Raw genomic sequence first — 21,302 nt, 5'->3', positions numbered from 1 at the left:
ACCACAACACAATGGTGCTAAATTAAATCACTGATGTCAGAGTAGCCTAAAGCCCCCCCCCCCACATCACTCACTCACTCACACACACAAAGATCGACTAATAAGGACATCTTTGCCTGTGTAATGTATTCTGGATCAGGCCATATCAGTTTAGGTTAGCAGGTTTTTTGGTCAGTTTCAGTTCATTATGCAAAGCAGTATTCCCAGTATTGTTCTCAAGCCACCCTGGTATGATTACTGAATTAATAATCTGCTCTTCATATTGTTTTCTGCTCTTTTATTCAATAGCATTTTCATTTCCTCACTGCATGCTTTGTATCAGCTGTATCTAAACAAAAAGACCGCTTCTGCAAAAGCATATATCAGCAATCTCATATACAGTCAGCATTGTGTTTTTATAGTATTGTAGTTGTAGTGGACATAGATATGCCCTTTTTTTTGGACTTGGCATCAGGTGCTGTTAGCAAGAGCGCAAACACAACTATTACTTCCACCACAGCACCCCTGTCCCTGCTGCCAGCGGGCACCTGTCGAAGACGAGCGTGTTAGCAAACAGCCCGAACAGGTGGCAACGTCAGCGTCACTCAAGCATGAGCAGCCTCAGCTGAGCTTGTCAAGGCCCGTACTTTCATCTGTGACCTTACAAACATACGCAGCTGTACTGAGCTTTTGACCTCAACTCACTTAAGCTCTTAGGGGAAATCACTGAGTTGGTGGTGTTTGTAGAATGATTATTATTTTTTTTTTATTCTTTAAGAGCCAAGAGCTGTGGCCAATGGGGGCATAAGGTATTCTAAAAAGCACCTAGACAGTATAATAATTCCAGTAGGTGATAGTGATGATATATTTGAGTAGTGAAGTTAATTGCTCTCCTCAAAAGTTTACTCTTAAGGTCACATTTGTGTAGGATGCTAATGAGTGTGGTAGGAGGCTGCAGTACCGAGAGGAAACCCTCCTAAGCATCTGCAAACTGCACACAGGAGCTTAGTGTGCTAAGTGCACCAGCATGTCCTTATCAGTCTGTATGAAGATGATCCAAACATGATGTCTCAACGTCAGCTACAGCACATCTGCAAGACAAACAAATCTTAATTTCATGTTGTTTTGACGGGAACAGTTTTTAATTTCAATGATTTATATCCCAGTACTTGTTGTAAAGCAGAAGATTCAAATGAGCAGCATTATGGTTGTTGACATGTCCAACCGGTGAAACATACAAAACAAGACAAGGAGCTGTTTCTATTATGAGCCTTAAACTCATACGACATGATTACAGCAGCACTGGGACTTCAGCAGAAGGACAGTAACATTTAGAAGTCAGCGATGGGCGACCATTTCTGCAGAGCTTCCTGTTAGTCCTTTAATATAGTATAAGATGTTTTAAGGTTGTGTCAGGGGAATGTGCAGTGTCACCTGTTTGCCAGAGACAGGGGCCTTCTCCCAGCCCATCCTTCCTCTGTAGCTCTTCACAGTGTCAACTCGGTAGCTGTGGGGGGTTCTCAATATTAAAAAGGATGGTATAGATAATATGTAAACACTGTCAATCCACCATAAGCAGGAAAGCGTCTCCCTGTGCTTACTCAGCTGTTGGATTGTTTGATGTGCTGTTTCCCAACAAACGCATCCTGTAGCCCTAAACAATGAAAGGAACTGGACACTGTGTGTTGATGGAGGGGAAATTGATGCCTGGAGCTGTATTTACTAACAAAGTGCGAATTCCATGTTTCATTTTTCTACATGTCTTTTAATTGTGTCTGAACGCACCACCACAAAGCATGGCTGCTTTGCCATGCTCTCTCTAATAATGGCGCACCGTCCACGCAGGCACAGGAACGGAAGCAGACTGGTTAGGAAGAGAATGCAGTGGGAAAAATGGGACTTGGTTTGGCTTGTCTGTCTCCATAAAGACGCTCACAACTCTGCAGTATCACAGCACCAGCATCACCAGGTGCAGTGGGGCAAAACCGACGGTGTGTGCGTGAGAGTGAGAGGAGGGGGGGCGTTGACGCTGGGGGGCAGCTGAAAAGAGGAGAGAGAGGGAGAGAGTCGCTGGCAAGGTGGCGGGATTTGTGTTGAAGCCGCTGCTCTGTCAGACATGCGCAAGAACGTCAGCAGCAGCAGCAGCAGCAGCAGCAGCAGCACCGCCACCACCGCTGCGCTGCGTTTCCGCCTTGGCTGAGCGGCGCACACAGCCGAGAGGGGAGGGGAGGCAAGCCGATAGGAAGAGTGGAGCCACCGAGACGCAGTGGGGCACAGCGCGGAGTCCGAGCAAATTAAACCGACGCACCAACATCACAGCAACCCGTCTGAAAAAAAATTCACCCGTCAACAAGCGACCCGTGCCGTGCGCGCCACAGCCTTCCAGCATGGAAGCTGCGCTAGAAAACAAGCACTAAAATGTGACATTCACAGAGGAAATCAGAAGAGAGAGCGAGCCTGTGTGCGTTTATCTTTTGCGGGTGATCTCTATTCTGTGCTCTGCAGTCTTGAAAATGAAGAAGTTCAACATCAGGAAGGTGCTGGACGGCTTGAAAGAGGTGTCCTCCTCCACCCCGTCTGTCCAAGTGGGTCCACAGGAGAACCATCTGATCCAGGAGACCCTCCAGTCCGAGCATTTCCAACTCTGCAAGGTGGGCGAGACTGATGATTTCATTGTTATACAGCATTATTCATCTCAGGTAGCTCCCTGTTCACAGTTTGTGCTGCACTTATCCCATGTCAGGATACAGCAAGTGCTGCAGGTCAGCTCTCCAAATGAATTTCAAAATCAAAATGAAAATCAGTTTTTTAGTCGTTTAAACTATAAAGCACCTTCCGATTAAAGGGTTATTTAACATTTGGCAACACTTATTGTTAAAAAGGAACCATTAAAGCGTCCTGCGCTTGTGAAATGGATGGTACTTGGTGTAACATGCTGTACCTACCTCTAATGCGCATATGGCCAGAGCGCTGTGGCGACAGTACAATAACCACAAGTTCCTATTTGGCTGCATGTGTTTCTAGTGTAATTTTACTTGGAATAAAAAAAACAACATCTTGTTACATTAGGTATGTTAATAGAGAGTATTAAATAGTATGTGAGCTTTCATGAACTGTCATGTCGAGGGGATGGGCCAAACTGATCCCCTCTTGCATAATCTGCTGGGTTTGGATTAACAAAACGGTGGTTTCTGGTTGATGTTGATGTGCATGAGTCTGTCTGTGCGCGCACACGCGTGTGTGCGCGCGCGTTCCTCTTTGTCATAGTGTTTTTCTCAGTGTCTTTCATCCCCTTCTTTCCTCCACCTTATTTTTCTCTCTCTCTCTCTCTCTCTCTCTCTCTCTCTCTCTCTCTCTCTCTCTCTCTCACACACACACACACACACACACACCACTCTTCACACACTCCTGTCTTGCTGTCTCCATCATACACACACAAACACACTCTACTTTACCCCCAGATCATTGATCTACTGGGGACTGATGGCGCCTGGAGAGAGTGGGGAGCTGTTTGAATAAAAATAAAAAAAAATGACTTGCCCTGAACAGTGACTGGGGTTAATAAACATCATTTACAAGGTGCTCATGCTACATCTTAGCCTGCATTATAGTCTGATGTCTGCAGATGAATCCTAATGGTTTGTGTGGCCTCTTTTTTGTAGATATTCTTATATGCTTGTTGTTTTTTCCATATATTTAACCCTCATGATTGTGACAGGCTATATTGTGAATACTTTTAAGGCTTTTGTTGTTTGTAGTCATAAAATTGCTAATATATCTATTTGACCATACAGATTTTAGTATGTTTCTGATATTTAAGCTCATGCACTTGTTTTTCATACAGGGCATAGTAATGAAAACCTTTAGGTCTGTTAGCTGCCACAGTCTATTGCCACTAATGGGCTTCATCTTGTGCCTCTGTGTGCCTCTGGAGGTCAAGATCATGGAAGAGCCATACAATTGTTGTCCTTGGCTGTTGTATACAGACACCAACATGAGGTGCAGAAGTTCAAATTTAGGGCAGATTAACTTTTAAAACTGTAATCGTCTTAACAGTTGTCAGAAGTTAGAGGTCCTGAAGTAATAACTAGAAAACAGAATCGAGAGTCAAGTCAACACACTCGAGGACTTAGGGGATATTGTGCTTTAGTGGCTAGAAAGACCAGTGAAGAGATTACAGGTTTGATTTCCACAGCAGCCTAAATATGTCTGTCAGCAGCCAGGCATCTGATTGAAGTCTCTTTGAACGAGACTCAAGCCTCCCTCCTGCCCCTTCACTGTCTGTCTGGACAGAAAGTTGCTGTGATGTTTCTCTGCGAGGAAGGCAGGTGTCCCTGCTGCACTCAGTGCTTCTTATGTAACATGCTTTAGTCTTCTGCCACTAAGCAAACAAATCCAACAGCCCACCACTGGCTGATTGATGCCACAAAGCTACAATCACATGCATGTAGAGAGGGTGAACATCAAAACATGATGTAATGCACACCTATAGAAGGCCTTTGCAACCAATCAGATCTAAATACTCCTTATTGATGTGTTGTTTTTTGTATATTTTATTTTCAGACTTCAGTGTAATCACGACTTCATGTGGGAGGTAGTGAGAGAAGTAAAATGAGATAAAAAGGGAGAAATGAGAGAAGAAATCTCAAAATAGGCCCATGATCATAAAAGCATCTGAAATAGTGAAGCCAAATTCCAGCCTATCATGAAGAACTGGATGGCCGTACAGACCAGGAGCATTTTGATCCTGCTTTTCCTCGTCTGTACAATTTCATGCTTTGCATTTTTGTTTCAACACTTTACACATCCATCTGAGTCATTTGTTTACCAAAATCAGGTGTGTGACATCCTTTGACAAAACAACACCCCTGCTGTGAAATGCAAATGGATGTTTTTTTTTATTTTTTTTTTCTGGCAGTCTTGTTTTCATCTTTCTACATGTCTCAAAACTCCCAACAGACTGTCCGTCATGGTTTTCCCTATCAACCGTCGTCCATGGCTTTTGACCCCGTACAGAAGATACTGGCCATTGGCACCCAGAGCGGAGCTCTCCGACTGTATCCTTTCAGGCTCCATTGAGATGTTATAGGTGGCTGTGGCCTGTGGCACCTCCTATGGGTAGCTGCATCCCTGGGAGGCAGCAGCAGGTAAGGGACCAGATGTCTGAGCTGCCATAGTCAAATGCTGATATATGTTGGTTGGATTTCAGTGTATTCTGTCTGTTGAAGAGCTTTTCTGTAGTGTTCAAAGGATGACAGTTACCTTGAGCTGTGTTTGTGCTTGTGACCTTCAGCATCAATAAAATTTTGCTTTGTCTTTAGCTTAAAGTCCGAGCTCCATATGGTGTCATGTGGGGTCTCTTAAATCTCACATTTCAGCTGCTTTTCCTTACACTCTCATACTGTTGCATACTTGCTCATACATTTCAAATCACATGAAAAGTTCACATATAAACCCGCATATTAAAGTACATGCTGCCACCGCGCATGAGCGGTTGAGGTAACTCACGTCAGCCTTCTTGAAGAATGAGGACATTTGCACAAACAGGGACAACAGCTTGTGGTGAAATGGCACCGCGGGGAGTCGTATACTTCAGAGAACGCCTGCGAACTCGTCTGTGTCAGGCTGCTTTTACAGGTCCTCCATGTGTTCTCCTGCCTGTCCGACAACCTTTGCCAGCTCATTACCGTGTGATGAAGAGCTGTCCACCTGACTGTTTCTCGTTCCCACCTGCCGGCAACTACGGCTGTTGCTCAGCCTCGTTCACCTGGCTTGCAAAGGTGAGAATAAAAGCATAGGAGGATGAGCATAGGAATGCAGAAAGCCACACTTACCAGATGTACAAAAGACAATAGTGGGCAGGCCATTTACCTTTAGTATGCTGTCCTATCTGTTTTACAGGCAGATTGACAGAGACAGAGATAATGGTGTGCCAGTTTTTCTAGCAATGATTAAATGTTCCTGAAGATCTAAGAGAAACCAAGAATTTCTTCATCCAGAGCAGATTCTGCCTGTGATACATATGTATTAATAGGAGATGAAATCCCTCCTCTGGTAGAAGTAGTGTGGCAGGGCTGATGCTGAAACTAGTGAGTAAAATTAATGGAGCTTATGTCTTGCTGGCTGGTACAGTCAACTCACTATGTCCTTATGCCATGAATAATGCCCATAACCAATCAGTTTAGGGATCAAAACACATTCTTCCTCAGATTGTTCTGAGTTTGGGTGAAGTGATCTTATCTTGATGGTTTATGTTGCCTGAAGCTGGTCACTTTGAAACTGAATGAATAGAAGAATCCCTCTTGTGTTTGAATGATGTGGATCAGATAGTCTTATCGGAGTCAGGGGAAGGTGAATTGGGAGTCATCCATCTATTCTTTGGTGCTGGTTATCTTCTCCTGTCATTTGCTGTTTAGTCAGCCCTGCCTCTTTATCTGATGGCAATGACACCAGTGTGGTACATATGAAGCGGGCGTACTGGAGGTTTAATGTTTGACTGGAGATTTTCATATATATATATATATATATATATATATGAAAATCTCCAGTCAAACATTAAACCTCCAGTAATCAGCAATCTGCCGAAACTTTAACTACAATACATCTTTAAACCACCCATTGGGCAACAAAAATATACATGTACATGTACATGTATATTTTTGTTGCCCAATGGGTGGTTTAAAGATGTATTGTAGTTAAAGTTTCGGCAGATTGCAGATTTTGTGAAAGGCACCTTGGGATTCCTGTGCTGATACACATCTGTATCCTGAAGGTCATTGTTTTTTGCAGTTAATGGAAACTCGCAGCTATCGATGTTTCAGCCTGTTTGTGTGTATGTGTGCTGGTTTGCTCCACTTGCATGCCAGGACATTTGGCTGCGCCCCTGTCCCATTGAGGATTACAGGAAGTGGCAGATCAAGGGCCACAGCCTGGCAGCGTGGTGGAGAATTACAGCAGAAACAGAAGGTGTGAGTGAATATGTGTGTGAATGTCTGTGTTTGTGTGTGTGTGTGTGTGTGTGTGTGTGTGTGAGTGTGAATCCTCTGAGGAAACAGCTGATCCCTTTAACCATAAAGCCAATCACTTCTGTGATCCCCCAAAACTGTCCTGTGTTTGATGCTTGCCACTGACTCTACTGCTGCCTCCACTGCCCAGCTGGGAAGATGACAGCGTCCCTTTGGTGCTGTCTGGAGGAGGGAAGCAGGGGAATAGAGAGGGGGTGGTGGGAGAGCCAGTGGAAAGGACAGGCCGATAGACAATGGAGAGAAAAAGAGTCAGAGAGGCCGGCTATCCCCTGCTTTAAGATCTAATAGCCAAGAATAGAATCCTTATTGATCTGTGTGTGGTAATGCACTGAGACAGATTTGCCTGGGTGCACACACACTGCTCTCTATTGTTTTTGTGCGGTGTCTCAGCAGCAAAAAGAAGACGTGAGCATTTAGAAAACAGGTTTTGCTGTGCAAGCAGTCTGCGCATATTAGCTATCCATTGGATTAGCAGTTAAATTTCAAAGAATAAGCGGAAAAGCTGTGTTTCAAAAAATGCAGAATGAAAAAAAAGCTGCTTAAGTTTTTAGTATTAGGACAAAGTGTTTGTGATAAGATGTAGAGCTGCAGTAAGTCAAAGGAAGTACATTTCTTGTTGTGTCGCTGACCAAATGAAATTCTTTGCCCCAGTGCCACTTGCCACACAAACACACTCTCTTTGACTCTCAGGCCTTTAGTTCACTTTGGCGCTCACATCATGCCAGACAAATAGGTATTGAAACATTACAGTAGAAATATTACAAACCATTGCACAGTTTGTGCATTAAAGGAAAGCATAAGGTGGGTGAGATTTAACAATTTTCCTATGTAACAGACAGTGCAGTGTTAACGGGAGAGTTTGCCACTATTAGACCATAAGCATTTGTATGTGCGTGTTTATTCGCTGGGTGGTCTGCAGCTGTGTGTGTAACAATGTGGCAACTCGCCTCTCCGGAGAAGGCTGTTTACCGATGGTGGCCAGGGGAGATGGCAGCACTATAACTCAGAGACTCCCCGTGAGCCAGCAAGACTCAGATCAATAGATCAGATTGTCACTCCATGCCCTGCCAGATTATCTCGTCAGCAAGCACAGGGCATCATAGAACTCGTGTACAAATGAGGGTACACATACACACATTTAGTGTTTCAGTACAGATATGAGCTCTTGAACTGGACTGCTGAATGGAAGTCATTTTAAGTCTTTAAATAGAAATTGTAGCTCAGCATTAGACTGGTTTCAGTTGGTGTTTGTACATAAAATGAAAGTGTTGAATTGTAGCTTACAGTCTCCAGGGAGCTTCGCAGAGTGTTTGCATAAAAATATCTCTTTGTGAGCGATCTGTGATGGAAATTTCATTATATTTTAATGTATGTGAGAAATTTCTAAAGGCTTTATTGTGATATAAGCACGTGTTTGGCAGAGCAGATGCATGAAGCATCACCCTGATTGTTTATAATTCATATGTCTGTGAACATGGCAATATATTTTGATTGTAATGAGCAGTAGCAGTGAAGAAGCTCTTGGTGTCTTCTTTTTTTCATGCTTTTAGTATCTTCAGAGACAGCGATAGTAAGTGGTGAAAAGGTTTTTGCATCAAGCTCTCTTTCCAATTCATTGCTTAAAGAGTGTGGGGTGCGGGCTTCTTTTCAGCTCACCAACCATGTGTTTATTTCTTCTTCTATCTGTTTTGTTGCATCTGTATTCTTATTGTCTCTATTTTTGCCTCTCTTCAATGGGGTTGCCAGTTACAAGCTGTCTTTTAGATAGTAGTTGATAGTTCAAACCAAGCCTGAGGGGTGTGTGTTTTTGACTCCAGTTCAGTTAGACATGGTGCCAAGGTTTGGCACAGCAAAGGCCGACCGACACAACAGAAGCCTGACCATCAACGGAGGTAAAGTGGTGCTGCGAGCATTGAACATAGTATGTTTTATACATGGAGGGGTCTGTGCTCTTGGAATGACTGTCATTCCTGTGACAGTGGTCTTCGGGTTAGCTAACAGTGGCATCTGAGGGATGAAGTGTTGGGAAGGGGGCGAGTTATCAAACAAAATCAAGTGGGATTAGATTATCTCATTCAAGTTGATCACATTCAAATTTTTCACACAAGCCACACAAGGATTGGAGGAAAAGAGAGAGTAGCTTGAAATTAAGTCATCTTATTGTGTCTGTTAATTGAGCTTAATGGTGTGTGTGTGTGTGTGTGTGTGTACGAAGACTTCCTGGTAGAGGTGGAGGAGTCAGCTTCTGTCTGCCAGATGGCATTTAAAAAATGGTTAAAAGCAGAGTCCGTGGTGAGATCACCAGAGAGCTGCCGCGATGTGGCTTTCATGTCAGTTCAGTGCACATCAGCTTTACACCGTAACTGGAACAAAGGATTTGTGCGGACTGTCAATGTACTGGTACACGTGCACTGCAGTGAAGTACTCTTAAAGACCCCTTGTGTACCAGGTTTCATCTTTCATGTTCTCCAAAAGCACTCAACAGCCTCTGTTCCATCAGTTCTTAGAAATGGAAATCAAATTTTGCTGCATCAGTACCACAACAATGTAGTTGCAGCTTCTCTATGTTCAATATCCTGACAGTGTGTCCTGCTTAAATCCTTTAGCCTTGACAAGCGCCAAATGGGATTGGGGTTTAGGATGATTAAAATTGTGCTGCCATGTTGCTTCTCTACAACAATTTAGCCAACATTTAACCCCAGCTTATGCTCATCCTGCACCCGTCCATGATCTCCTGCAAGAAACATTATGTCCTGCGTACGTGTCTGCATGTTCAAGTGAGACGTATGACTTTGAAGGTTAGCTATGTCTTACCTCTTCACTCATGTACAGCCTTTCCTCATTCAGTGAGTAATCACTATTCAGGAAGTCATCCCATAATGCTTTTCACTAGAAAGCAATGTTATTGGGGAACATGAAATCTTGATGACCTAGAGAAAGGTTAACAGCTAGGCCTGCTGTTGGGGAGGAATATTAAGTAAGCGTCATCTGGAACTGTTTTGTTGTTTGATACGGCTGGAAAGAGGCGTTTTTTAAAAACCAGTGTGCTCTTTGATTTTTCTCTATTTTTATTTGGCCTATAAACAAAAGGAATAAAAAAGCAGGCTCTAGATCAGTGCATGTGTGTGTGGAGTCTGCCTGGAGTGGTCACTAACCTGCGCAGTAATTATCCCCAACAGACGGCAGGCAACGCTTGAATGGCTCATGGTAAATACAGTGTCATGTGGGCTGGAGAGAATAAATGGGTTTAGATTTGTACACATACACTCAGAGGGCGTACATACTGTGCTGGTTGATGGTTGGCTGTATTCTGTCTGCTTGTTTATAGGTGAAGCTGCACTGTTTTGACCAGACAAATTATATAGTGTTTGCTGTTCTGGATTTTGCTTGTCATAATGTTTTGAAGCGCTAATTAGATAGCATTAATTGAAAGTCAACACAAACTTAAATTACTTTTAGACTTGATGATGGATGCTGCAGATGCTGCAGTTCTGTAGGCATCTTAATCCTTTCAGAAACATGTTGCTGAGAGATGTGAGACTTCTGAATATGGCATTAATGTGGAGGTGGACGTGAGGAAACATGCATATCAGACATGCTAGTGAGACGTCATGGTGACGACAAGAAACAAGCGGTGGAAGGACTTAGAGTTTCCAAGATCACACTATGGCAAATGTGTCAATCAGTTTGTATTAATACAATATTAAGTAAACAATCTGTTGCAGCAAACAAAAGTCTGTGTGTTGGTTCTGTACGCTCCTGTCTCCTAGTGCAGATCCAGCATTTTCATAAGAAGGAAGTAGTGTTACACTCATGCAAATTAATGAATAGGTAACCAAGGGAAAACAATAACACTATTATCCTGACTGGTCCAACCTTTCACCTTCTGTGCTTCTCTTTCCTGATAATCAGACTGAATTATTTTTGTTTGACTTCATTCATTGAGCCTGACATTTCTTTTCTTTTTTTGCTCTGACCAATCAGTAGCAATTGATCAACAGATATACTTTTCAATCAGGATGAAAGCTGCTGTAGCAGTTGCTGTAAGAAAAGATGAATTTTAAAGTATGAGGGTTATTATTTCTTTAAGTTGACCTGCCTGTTCTGCTGAGTTAATCTCATTCATACATGTTGGCTGTTTTTGTGTCTTTATTTTTTCTGGAACAAGCTATGTATATGGTTAGAGATGTAGATAATAAGTTCAGTTTAAATCCTACCTGCAAACCTATGGCCTGTTTCTATGTCTGTTTCTTCACCTGCTGGAAAGAGATGCACCTCTGTCAGGAATATTGAAACAATAATGACCAAAATGTACAGGAAAATAGGCAGGCAGGCAAACAGACAGGCGCAGGAAGGAGAGTAGAACAGGTAACAGGCAGGTGGTCAAAAACTGGAGTCCGCAGCTTGAACAGCATGAAGGAAACTGAACGAACAGGCAGCGACCCGAGTGTGCGACACTGAGGCTGCCAGGCACAGAGGGGCAGAATAAGCAAAATGAACAGGGCTAGGAATCCTGACACATCTATATGAATTTCTGATGTTGTAAGGTGAGGTGCAGGGTAGCAGAGTGAAGTGTGAGGAGGACAAGACATCACACTGATATGGAGGTGCTGGAAAAATAGGCAGCCATTTATTTGCATTTATTTATTTCCAAAAATAGCTTTGTAGAGTGCTGCTCTGTCTAGTCCATCCTTGCTCTGTCTTGCAATATAGTCCAAATATAGAACTGGATCTCGCTTTCCATTTTATGTTTTACTTATACACTACCAGTCAAAAGTCTCATTTATTTCAATGGTAAAGTGTGTCCAAACTCTTCACTGGTACATTAGATAAAGTCATGTAGACAATCTGGCCAAACTGTTAACAACCTTCACTGTAACGGTGTTGCCTTGAGCCCGAATCTTAGCAATTTCAGTACGTATAGTGTTATTATAACAAATACAGAGGAAACAATGTCCAGAGTGATGACAATAATAGGAAATGTAATAAACCGGGATCATACTGTTTAGATGTGGTGGTGGTGGTACAGATGATGATTTGAGTTTTGAAGTCTGTTGACACCATCTTGATTGCAGTCTTATCTTGGAAACAGACTCACTGCACCACATTGCAGACAGTGACAAACGGACACACGGTCCTGTCAGCCTGTTGTGATTTATGACAGGATTTACTTTAAACAATTACCTTTTCAGCATTGCTGGGGTCACTTGTGAGGCCCATGTTCCTACTGTATTGATTTGCACTCATATTAATCTTGGTCAATACGGTCCCCTACTGTAACAGCGCTCTCATTACTGGAGGGTTTCACCACTGTCAGAACCTCCCACCCCCCCTCATACAGTGGTACCTCATGATGAAGAGTCAAGTTTCCATAAACAGTTGAGCTCATGCACTCAATTGGAGCATCTGATTCAGGAGTTATGGTATGTGTACAGTATACATTAGCATGTAGTAACACTACGCCTCCTATTGATTTCACATTGTGGTTCATTCGTATGACTGAGGCTTTTATTATCATGACAAATTCTTAAACTCCCTGAAGATTAAATTCTAGTACTTAATAAAACAGATTATTGAATGTACACGTGTGACTTCATTTTCATACTGTAGAGTGAGATGTCAGTCCTGCTTGAAATCACACAGGACAGTGACAGAACTAGTTTTATGTTAGTAAATTTCATAGCTTAATAACTTGTTGTTTTCTGAGGGTGACTTGATTTAATCCTGGGCTTGTCATAGCCTGAATGTAGACATTGCAATTAATGAGCTATAAATCTTTTCAGGTGCTGGTTTGAATGTAACATCTGTGTAGAAAGCCAGAGGTTTTGCTAGACATTGTTCTAGAGGTGCGGAAGTGTGACAGGGTTGAGTCTAACTTATGCTGTCAGGTTGGCATGGGCCCTGTGGTGCTTGTAAGGGGAATGGCTTACAGAATGCTGTGAAGCACAAAGATTTTGTCATCTCGCTTTTCTCCCTGCCTTTCATGTGACCTCCAGGTCTTCACAGGGTCAGTCTGCTGACATAACTGAAGTTTTCCTCCTCTTTTTCTTTTTATCATTTCTCTTCCTTCATCTCCTGTGCAGCATGCTGCATTTTTTTAATCTAATTTCTATAATTTACGCTCCTGGAGATTTTATTGTTGAGTTCTTCTAAGACTGTGTGGATGGGCTTTACTGATTTTTGGTCTCCCTGCTGATTCTCTACAGCTCATTATTTTTGTCTAGCTACTGTAGGTAATCTTCCTCTCCGTCTCAAGAGGCTCTGCTCCCTCCCCATTTTAATATTTTGTAGGTTTTCCTATCATTTGTTTCCGTAACCCTTCAACTCCCTAGTGCCTTACTCAAACATGCAGAGGTTTATGGGGAAAGGGGTTATGTGTGTTTAATGTTTTGCTTACACTTAACTTGAATTAATTAGCCAACATGTCTCTCTTATCTACCGCACGACGCGTTGAAATTAACATGAAGATCACATGATAAGAGAATCACAGAGCTCTTTTGTCATTAACACACACATTTATGTAGTGAGGCATGCAAGCATCAAATCAGATCTTCTACACTATGCATGGAGGCGAACTTGTAATGTAGCTATTAGGATGTGTTATCTTGAAAACATAATGACTGGCATACAGTGCATCAAACAAGGTTGGGCAAAATTTTGCAGATGCATGCTCTTCATTGATATTCTAAGCATGAAGATTTGAGAAATGACTGGATTTCTCTATATATAGTAACATAGAAATCTTAAATCTTTTAAAAATCTGATTACAGATGAAACAGGGGTGATTAAACTTGCATCCTCCCGTTGGCAGCTGTTTATTATTGCCATGCCATTTAGTCATTTTTTTCAATTCCTGAGCAGCTCTTTGTATGTCTGATGGCCTCTGTTTGAATACTGCCTCCTTTACAAAGTCTTTATTTTCTGATTCCCAACCATCTGGACACATAGTGAGGCAAGAAGTGATTGGACATTATGCTCACTGTGTAACTTTTAGACAACATGTCTGTTTCAATGGTCGATTTTCTTGGGGCCAAATATTTACCTGTGGAATCAACAGTTCATGTGCAAGTACTTCAGTGTCCAGTGTTTACAGTAAAGGTCACACTGGAAACATTATATAACATAGACCGTAATATAGAAGTGGTAGCAGTCATTATTAGGTGAGTATAACAAATCCTCAGAACCTAAGACACCTTTAAACTACTTCTTCTGTCCAACACGACCATAGCCCATAGATATGAACCACAATATACACCAAAGACGGTGAACGTCTGGCCTTTTTCCTTGATAAATGACTTAATGATTAGTCACTTATTAAAATGGATGTTGTTTCATTTTCTGTTGATTGTCCAATAAATTGACTAATTGTCCCCACACTAATTATAATGACACAACAAATTAGTGAAAGAGCTCATTAGTGAACCAGTCTGCATTATTGCCTTACAGCTGAGCCATCGAGCTCTCCAACTCTTTTCTGCTCCTCCGGATGCTATTTCTAGGCTTGTTTGCTGCGACTTTGCCAGTTAGTCAGCTACTGTATAAACCTGTACACTTGAATGACAATAAGAATGTACAATATTGCACCAGCCCCTTTCCAAGCTACTGTGTGTTTAAAATAAAACAAGGATGTTAAGAGACAGAGAGTGTTCTGGTTTGAAGGTGTGCAGGCGACAAACCGTGAGCACCTAATGACCATTGTCTGCCTAAAGGGTTGGTTATGACCTTACTAAAATCTAGACACTCAGTCACTGTCTGCAAGGTGCTCTACACACACACACACACACACACACACACACACACACACACACACACACACACACACACACACACACACACACACACACACACACAGACACTCACGCCTCAGAACACACAGTCACACACACAGAGGAGGAAAGACAGAGAGGTTCCCAAGGTACCAGACCTTGAGGAATTGCCTGTCACTGTGTTAGTGTGTGCTTAGATGTGGGTGTGTGTGTGTGCACCAAGGCTCTTGCAGACAAAGCTGTTTATGATATCAGCTGCATACATACATAGTTACTGCAGGCCCTGTGGTTCCAGAGTTATGTGTAGATAGCCTCAGCAAAACTTGCATCCAGGTGAACCACGTGTATGTATGTACGTATGATGTAAACACACCCACACAGAAAAAAAATATTTTTCTACAGATTTATTGCTTTAAAATGTAAGATCTAGTATTACAGTTTGAGTGTGACTGTTCTATTTTACCTTCTTCTCTAAAGGCCCATTTCTACATACTCAACTAAACCAACTCCAGCTGGAGAATATTAGTATATCTGTCAACTGTAGCCACAGTAACAGGGCTAGACAGCCAAGTGAGGCCATGTGGGCAATGCTGCTTATAGTCACATTAAGGAATATATACCATAACATGGCTTGGTATTGTTTTAATTACACTAAAGCCCCTCAGGGTGAGACAGTGACTGCACTGCTTGCAGTATGTGCTCCTTGTTGAGCAATAAATGTTAGCTAGTGTTTACATTTGAACACCAACCCAACAACGCACTTATGACATTTACCTTAAGATAATACTTGGCAAAGTCACTTGTCCCTCTCATGGGTACAGTATGTTCCCCCAAACAAAAATGTTTTAAGCTAACATTAAAATACCCTAATTCCAAGCTTGTTTCTGCTGAGCCCTGGTGGCCATAAAGTTGGTTATTGCAGGTTTAAATGATGTGAAATTGAAATTCTCCAAATTCACCCAGCTGCACTTGTAGAGGAAACAGTGATTCGTCAGATGAGGTTGAGGTTATGTAATTTGATTTTATGAGAAATCTTTGATCAGTGAACAAACTGGTACATCAGGATGCTTGAAGCAGCTCCAACCACAGCGCTTGTTGAGGACAAAGTACATGTGGTGAGCTGAATTCGCAAATGAACACTTTCATTGCAAACACAGCTGAACTCAGTGTGGACACAGCTCTGCTTTGAGATGCTCATTTACTTTTCTCTCCCTCGACTGACAGTCCATCATGCGTCTGCAGTGTGGCATCACATGTAAATGTGAGAAATTTTCTTCACCTCAAGAGAGGGAGCTCTGAATAGCTGTTCAGTGATTTGTGTCTTACTGCTGCCAGACTAAATAGATGTCATTTTGTAATGGACTTTACTTGACTAAAGCCAATGTAACTTCAGCCGACTGAGGCTGTGATTCTGCCTGGCACTTGGCAGTCTTTGCCTGTCAATAAGAGCTACGCAAATCTTGACGCTCACCTTCCTTCCCCCTGCTGGTACAGGAGCTGCGATGATATTTACCCCCCTGTTGCTCCTCTGTAGGCTGCCCTTTCTTATGCTGTCATTCTGAGTGCCTGGAGGGAAGACACACATGTCACATGACATGATGACTCAGGCTTTAATGCCCCACCACATGGCTGTCATGTGCAGAGCCCTTCCTCCCTCCTCAGCGTTGTTGTTGTGTTTGATATAGGCCTGTATTTAAGTGAGTCTGTATGTCCAGCAAATGTGTGAAATGTGACTGGCCAAGGATGTATTTGTGCTGTATCATCTGATTGAAGCTGAATTAAGCTGCCATGTAAAAAGGTAAACGGTCCGTGATGGAAATATGAAGAATTCAGTGGATGTATGGAAGGGAGGAAGTGTATAGGAGAATAAGATGGGAGCCTACACTTATGTTTGTCAGGAGACAAAGTACTGTAGTACATCGTGTCTGTTTGCCTTAGCATCATCCAGAGTGGGAATTTGCCGAATCAGCAGAAGGGATGTATGCTGTGGCTTCTGTATTAACATCAACTCGGTGCAGAGCTGTAAAGATACAAATACATAAAAGTGCTGCGGATGTGTCCTTGGTTTGTCATTCAGTGCAACACAACCAAGCCTGAATCCATGCAGCCACAGGAGACAGGAGGAAAAGCAACAGGAAGGAGTGAAAAGATGAAATCACTGCAGACTGACGAAGTTGCGTCTAAGTTTAGAAAAGTGAAGAGGAGGAAGTTAAATTAGAAGGACAGAAAGTGTACTGTAGGGGTGTCTGCACATGGAGTAGAGCCAGAGTGGTTGCAGCCATTCAGCTCTGTGACTCAGAGCTCTGGCACTGTGTGGGTGGGGTTTGCAGAATTTGGATGGGCAACAGTGGCCCTGTCTCTTGACCCAGCTGTAATCAGACCACTGTCCAAGCAGACACCACCACATGTTGGTTGTTTGCCCAATGTCTGAGGAGGAGGAAGTGCTGAGGGACTATATCAGCAGCGTTTCTCACCAAGCACACAGAGTGAAGAACATCCCACTGTCTCCACCAAACTGTCTACAGAGTACCTTTTTATTATGCCTTTTACCTTTCTGATTCATAACAAGGACAGTCTGTAGAGGAAAGGACAACCTTGTAGCTTGTGCATTTCTGATTTCATTCCAGTGATGAAACAGCTAATTTGTTTGGTATGCCAGAAGCCCTTACCATCTCCCAGACACTAGCGGGAGTGAGTGATGAACAGGCAGTGTAAGAGGTCTCAGCTAGCTGCGCCACTAGGCCCCCATTAAGCCTCGATTGGGGTCTATTGGCCTGATTTCTCTTTATGTCTGGTGCTTGGCAACGCTTTTGCTTTCGCATTAGATGAGGGTGTCGATGATTGCTGATAACACGATGAGGGGGGGGGGCACAACGGTGAGCGCATTAACCCTCACTGGCACTGATGCAACCCTGACAATATTAGCATCCAGGGAGAGCGATAACACATGCTGTTAACCCTTTCTCTGACAGTTAAGTCAAAGACAATAAAACAAGGACTGGCCATAATGTAATTGGCTGTTTTGTATACCTTACAGTAAAGGAGTTTTTGTATTGTCAACTACTGAAATTACACTGTGGGAGCAATTTCACATTCCACCTTGCTCAGTCAGGCAGTTCTCAATGTACAGATCAGCAGCTGGCCCTGGTGCTCATTTTTAGAATCTGTTGCTGCAGTGCCATGCATTTTTAATGGCTAAGGCCAAAGTAGCAGACTGTGTTCTGCCTATGTGCATTTAATTTTACGTGTTCTTGTGCATATACATATGTGTTCTTTGCATGTTACTTTGAGTGTTTAGGGTTGTTGTCACTTATGTTCGGCATGTATTACTTAGTTTGAGCTCCAGTACGTAGAGAAGCACCAGGTACATATAAAAAGCATTTGTGTACAATTATCTGTGTATATGTGTGTGCGTCTGTGCTTGTGTGAATGCCTATGTCGGCATATGTGTACATTTGGATATAAGCATCTGTTTCCACTTGTGTTTCTACATCGTTTTGTTTGCCACCAGTGATTTGGACACTAATGTGATGTGACATCTTTGAGCCACAGACACATTCCCCGAATCATTTTGAACAGAACCTGTGGGGGTTCTCAGATTCCCAGATCTGTCTCAGTTAAATTAGGTGGTGCATCTCTGCAAAATTATTGGAATGCTTTGCCAAATAAAAAAAAAAAAATGGAATAGTCCAAAATAGAATGGAAATCAAATGACTTACATCACAGAATTTTACATTATTTACCCAATATCAGTTTGCATTTTGTGTTTTCTGTTGTGCAAAATATCTGTGGGCCTGTAAGACATTGATGTGGAAATCCCTTTCCCCCTTACTACCATCACATTAACAAAAAGTACAAACAACTTCTAAAACATGATACTTGGCGTTCTGTTCTCTTTAAAGTAAATATTGTGCATAAAACTATGCATTGCAGCATTAATTAATTCTGGAAGATATAGAGTTAGCTCGTACACAGTATGAACTTTTAGTCCTCATATAACTTTATTCTTTGACTGCAGAGGAAAAGCCTGAGATTATATACCATTTACAGTCTGCAGTATTTTTGAGTATATAGCGTTAGTAGAGTTTTGATGAAGCTGTAGAAATCATCACTGAAAACCTTTCTGACTTGTTTATTAATAGCTTTGTGCTATTTGATGATATCCATTTATTTTGAAATTCACCTTATAAATTCCTTTGATTTGACTTGTCCTTCTTGCTCTCATGAAGGACAGAGATGGAGAAATAAAACTACTGGGGATTCTGGGATTGATAATGGAATGAGAGGACAAGACAGATGAATATAATAACTATAATAAGTCTGTATACATTCAGATGCAAACTGCTCACAAACTGCAATGAAGTTACAATCGGTGTGTGTATGCATGGATTTGTTGACCTGCCAGGTAATCCAACTTGGTGAAGCAATGGAATAAGAGGGAGGAGGAAATGAGAAGTGAGAGAGATCAGACAGAAATGTGACAGAGATAAAAATGACAGAGATGGTATGAGAGAAGGAGGCGAAGAGGCGACAGCGGGGATTAGCAGCGGAGCGAGGAAATCACTTTCTTTTCAGTGTTCTTACTCCTTTGCAGTTTTTCTTCCAAACACTATAGGTGCTTTGCCTGGCACACAGTGATGGAACAGAATACATCCTGGCCTGTGTGCCTTCCACACTTAACAGCACATCCTTAAACACACACACGCTCACACGCAGGGACAATCCTTTTGACTTACATAACTGCTTTTGTTGCACTATGTACCTCTCCCCCTGGAAGGCCTCTATATGGTGTGTAATGTGATTATGCAGTGTAGTCCGGTGTAACACTTTATGTTGTACAGGTAGATGTGTGAGTCATCAGATTGATGTTGTTTAATTACGCCCAAGTTGTGCATGTCTGTGAATGTGTGTTTTTTTTTTTTTTTTTATTAATCCTGTCATTTAGACAAAATATCTTCCTTTCTGGGTCCCAAGTTACTTAATCCAATTAATGCATCACTTACATTAATCCACAGACGCTCTGTTTCTCTGCTATGCAGCCAGATTATTCCCCTGCCATACTGCTCTCTGTGTGTTGATAAACTGAAATCATTTTGATCGTGGGAATTAACTTCAAGGATTTAACTTCTTGCTTAAAAACACTTAGGCAAACAGATGGTGACCAGCACAGGGAAGCTTCACACTTTGTCCTCAGGTTTGAAGGACATCTTGCCTGCTGCTTCCCTCTACGAGCATGTGTGCGGGTCAGAGCTCATGGTGGACATAAAATGCAGATGCTTCACAAAGTGCGGCACAGCAGAGCTTCTGTTTCTGTGTGTGTATGTGCAGTATGACGCTCCAGTCTTGGAGCATTAATCAAAGTGGAGAGGACAGCACTCTGATTCATATTTTCTATGCTCTATGACACCTTTGGCATGATGCCCTTCTCTGGGGTGCTATTTGCAAAATGACAACCATGCAGTGTACCAACAGTGCATCTAATTAGTTCTAAACCCGACACAACAGAATGCATGCATGCCAGCAGGGAGTGTTGAATCACTGATGATTGCATCTATACATGTTGCAGTTGGTCTTAACAGTCACTGCAGTGTTAATCTGTGTATGTATGGAATTTCTCTTAGTTTACTAGGAATACTTTTTCGACTTTAGTGCCTGATTTTCTTTAAGGCTAATATGTTTTGATCTTATCTTCCATTTGACCTCTCTTACTATACTAAGATTTCTTCTGACTTTGTGTGTGATTAACAGATAAGGCACAAAATCTCACTCACTGTGTGGTTCCCTTCACCGGTTCTTGAAAGGCACACTTTCTATAAGTCTCTCCTACATTTCTGACTCTTAATTAGTTAGTCGGACTGTGGATGTCGTGGCTTTGTGGTATGCTCCTTCACCATTAACTTATCCAGGTGCCCTGATGTACTGACTCTTGCTGTGCTGGCAGCTTACAGGTACCTGCCCTTGAAAGCAGCACCTGGCTCTGCATTGGTTGGCACAGTCAAACATATTAGGGGCCAACAGTGGCTAATCTCCCATGGCTTTACCTTTGAAAAAATTTGTTTGATATCAGTGCCAGAGAGTGTATTTGTGTGTGCAGAAAGGGGTGGAATAAGGGAACAGTTTATGAGAGTCCGTCTTAAACTTTTAATAGACATATGGGCTATATATGTTTTAGTTAAATTGATTTTCGTTTTGGTGGTGTTTTGTAAAACTAGTTTAAGTCTAAGCTTTCCTTGATGACATTTTAATCTCATGTTTTCCTGAAGTTTTAATAGAGGCCATTGCCTGTCGCCATCTTTGTTGTGTACCGTCACCATGGTTACAGGTCTTGTGACATACAGCATCATCCTGCTCTGCAGAGCAGCGAGGACTAAAATCCTGTCCACTGTGTCTAGTGGGAGAAGCTGTGTTGTTTTTGTGTAGTTCTTTAGAGGACCATTCAAATAGTTGACTGCTGATATGGAAAATATGAATTCCTTTTGATAGTGACACAACTGAAATGTTACATCCAGGTCCAGTCTGTGAGCATGACTCT

At 42.3% G+C, this 21,302-nt stretch overlaps 1 protein-coding gene across 5 annotated transcripts in view; it reads left to right on the top strand.

Moving 5' to 3' along the window:
- The first annotated feature begins 2,181 nt into the window (after nt 1-2,181).
- Nucleotides 2,182-21,302, top strand: part of stxbp5a (syntaxin binding protein 5a (tomosyn)) — a 74,879-nt gene continuing 55,758 nt past the window's right edge. For 3 of the 5 annotated variants that reach the window (XM_026319155.1, XM_026319154.1, XM_026319158.1), the window contains exons 1-2: nt 2,182-2,630; nt 4,939-5,036. In XM_026319155.1, coding sequence (XP_026174940.1) covers nt 2,493-2,630; nt 4,939-5,036 — 236 coding nt within the window. In that variant the 5' untranslated portion in view covers nt 2,182-2,492. Of the gene's footprint in view, nt 2,631-4,938; nt 5,037-5,596; nt 5,760-21,302 lie in introns of those variants that run through there. The other 2 variants (XM_026319156.1, XM_026319157.1) reach the window with 2 other exon arrangements.

The sequence above is a fragment of the Mastacembelus armatus genome, chromosome 24, assembly GCF_900324485.2.
Source record: "Mastacembelus armatus chromosome 24, fMasArm1.2, whole genome shotgun sequence".
Lineage (NCBI taxonomy): Eukaryota > Metazoa > Chordata > Actinopteri > Synbranchiformes > Mastacembelidae > Mastacembelus > Mastacembelus armatus.
The sequence above is the reverse complement of the archived record's forward strand: the minus strand, read 5'-3'. Positions and strand labels throughout refer to the sequence as shown.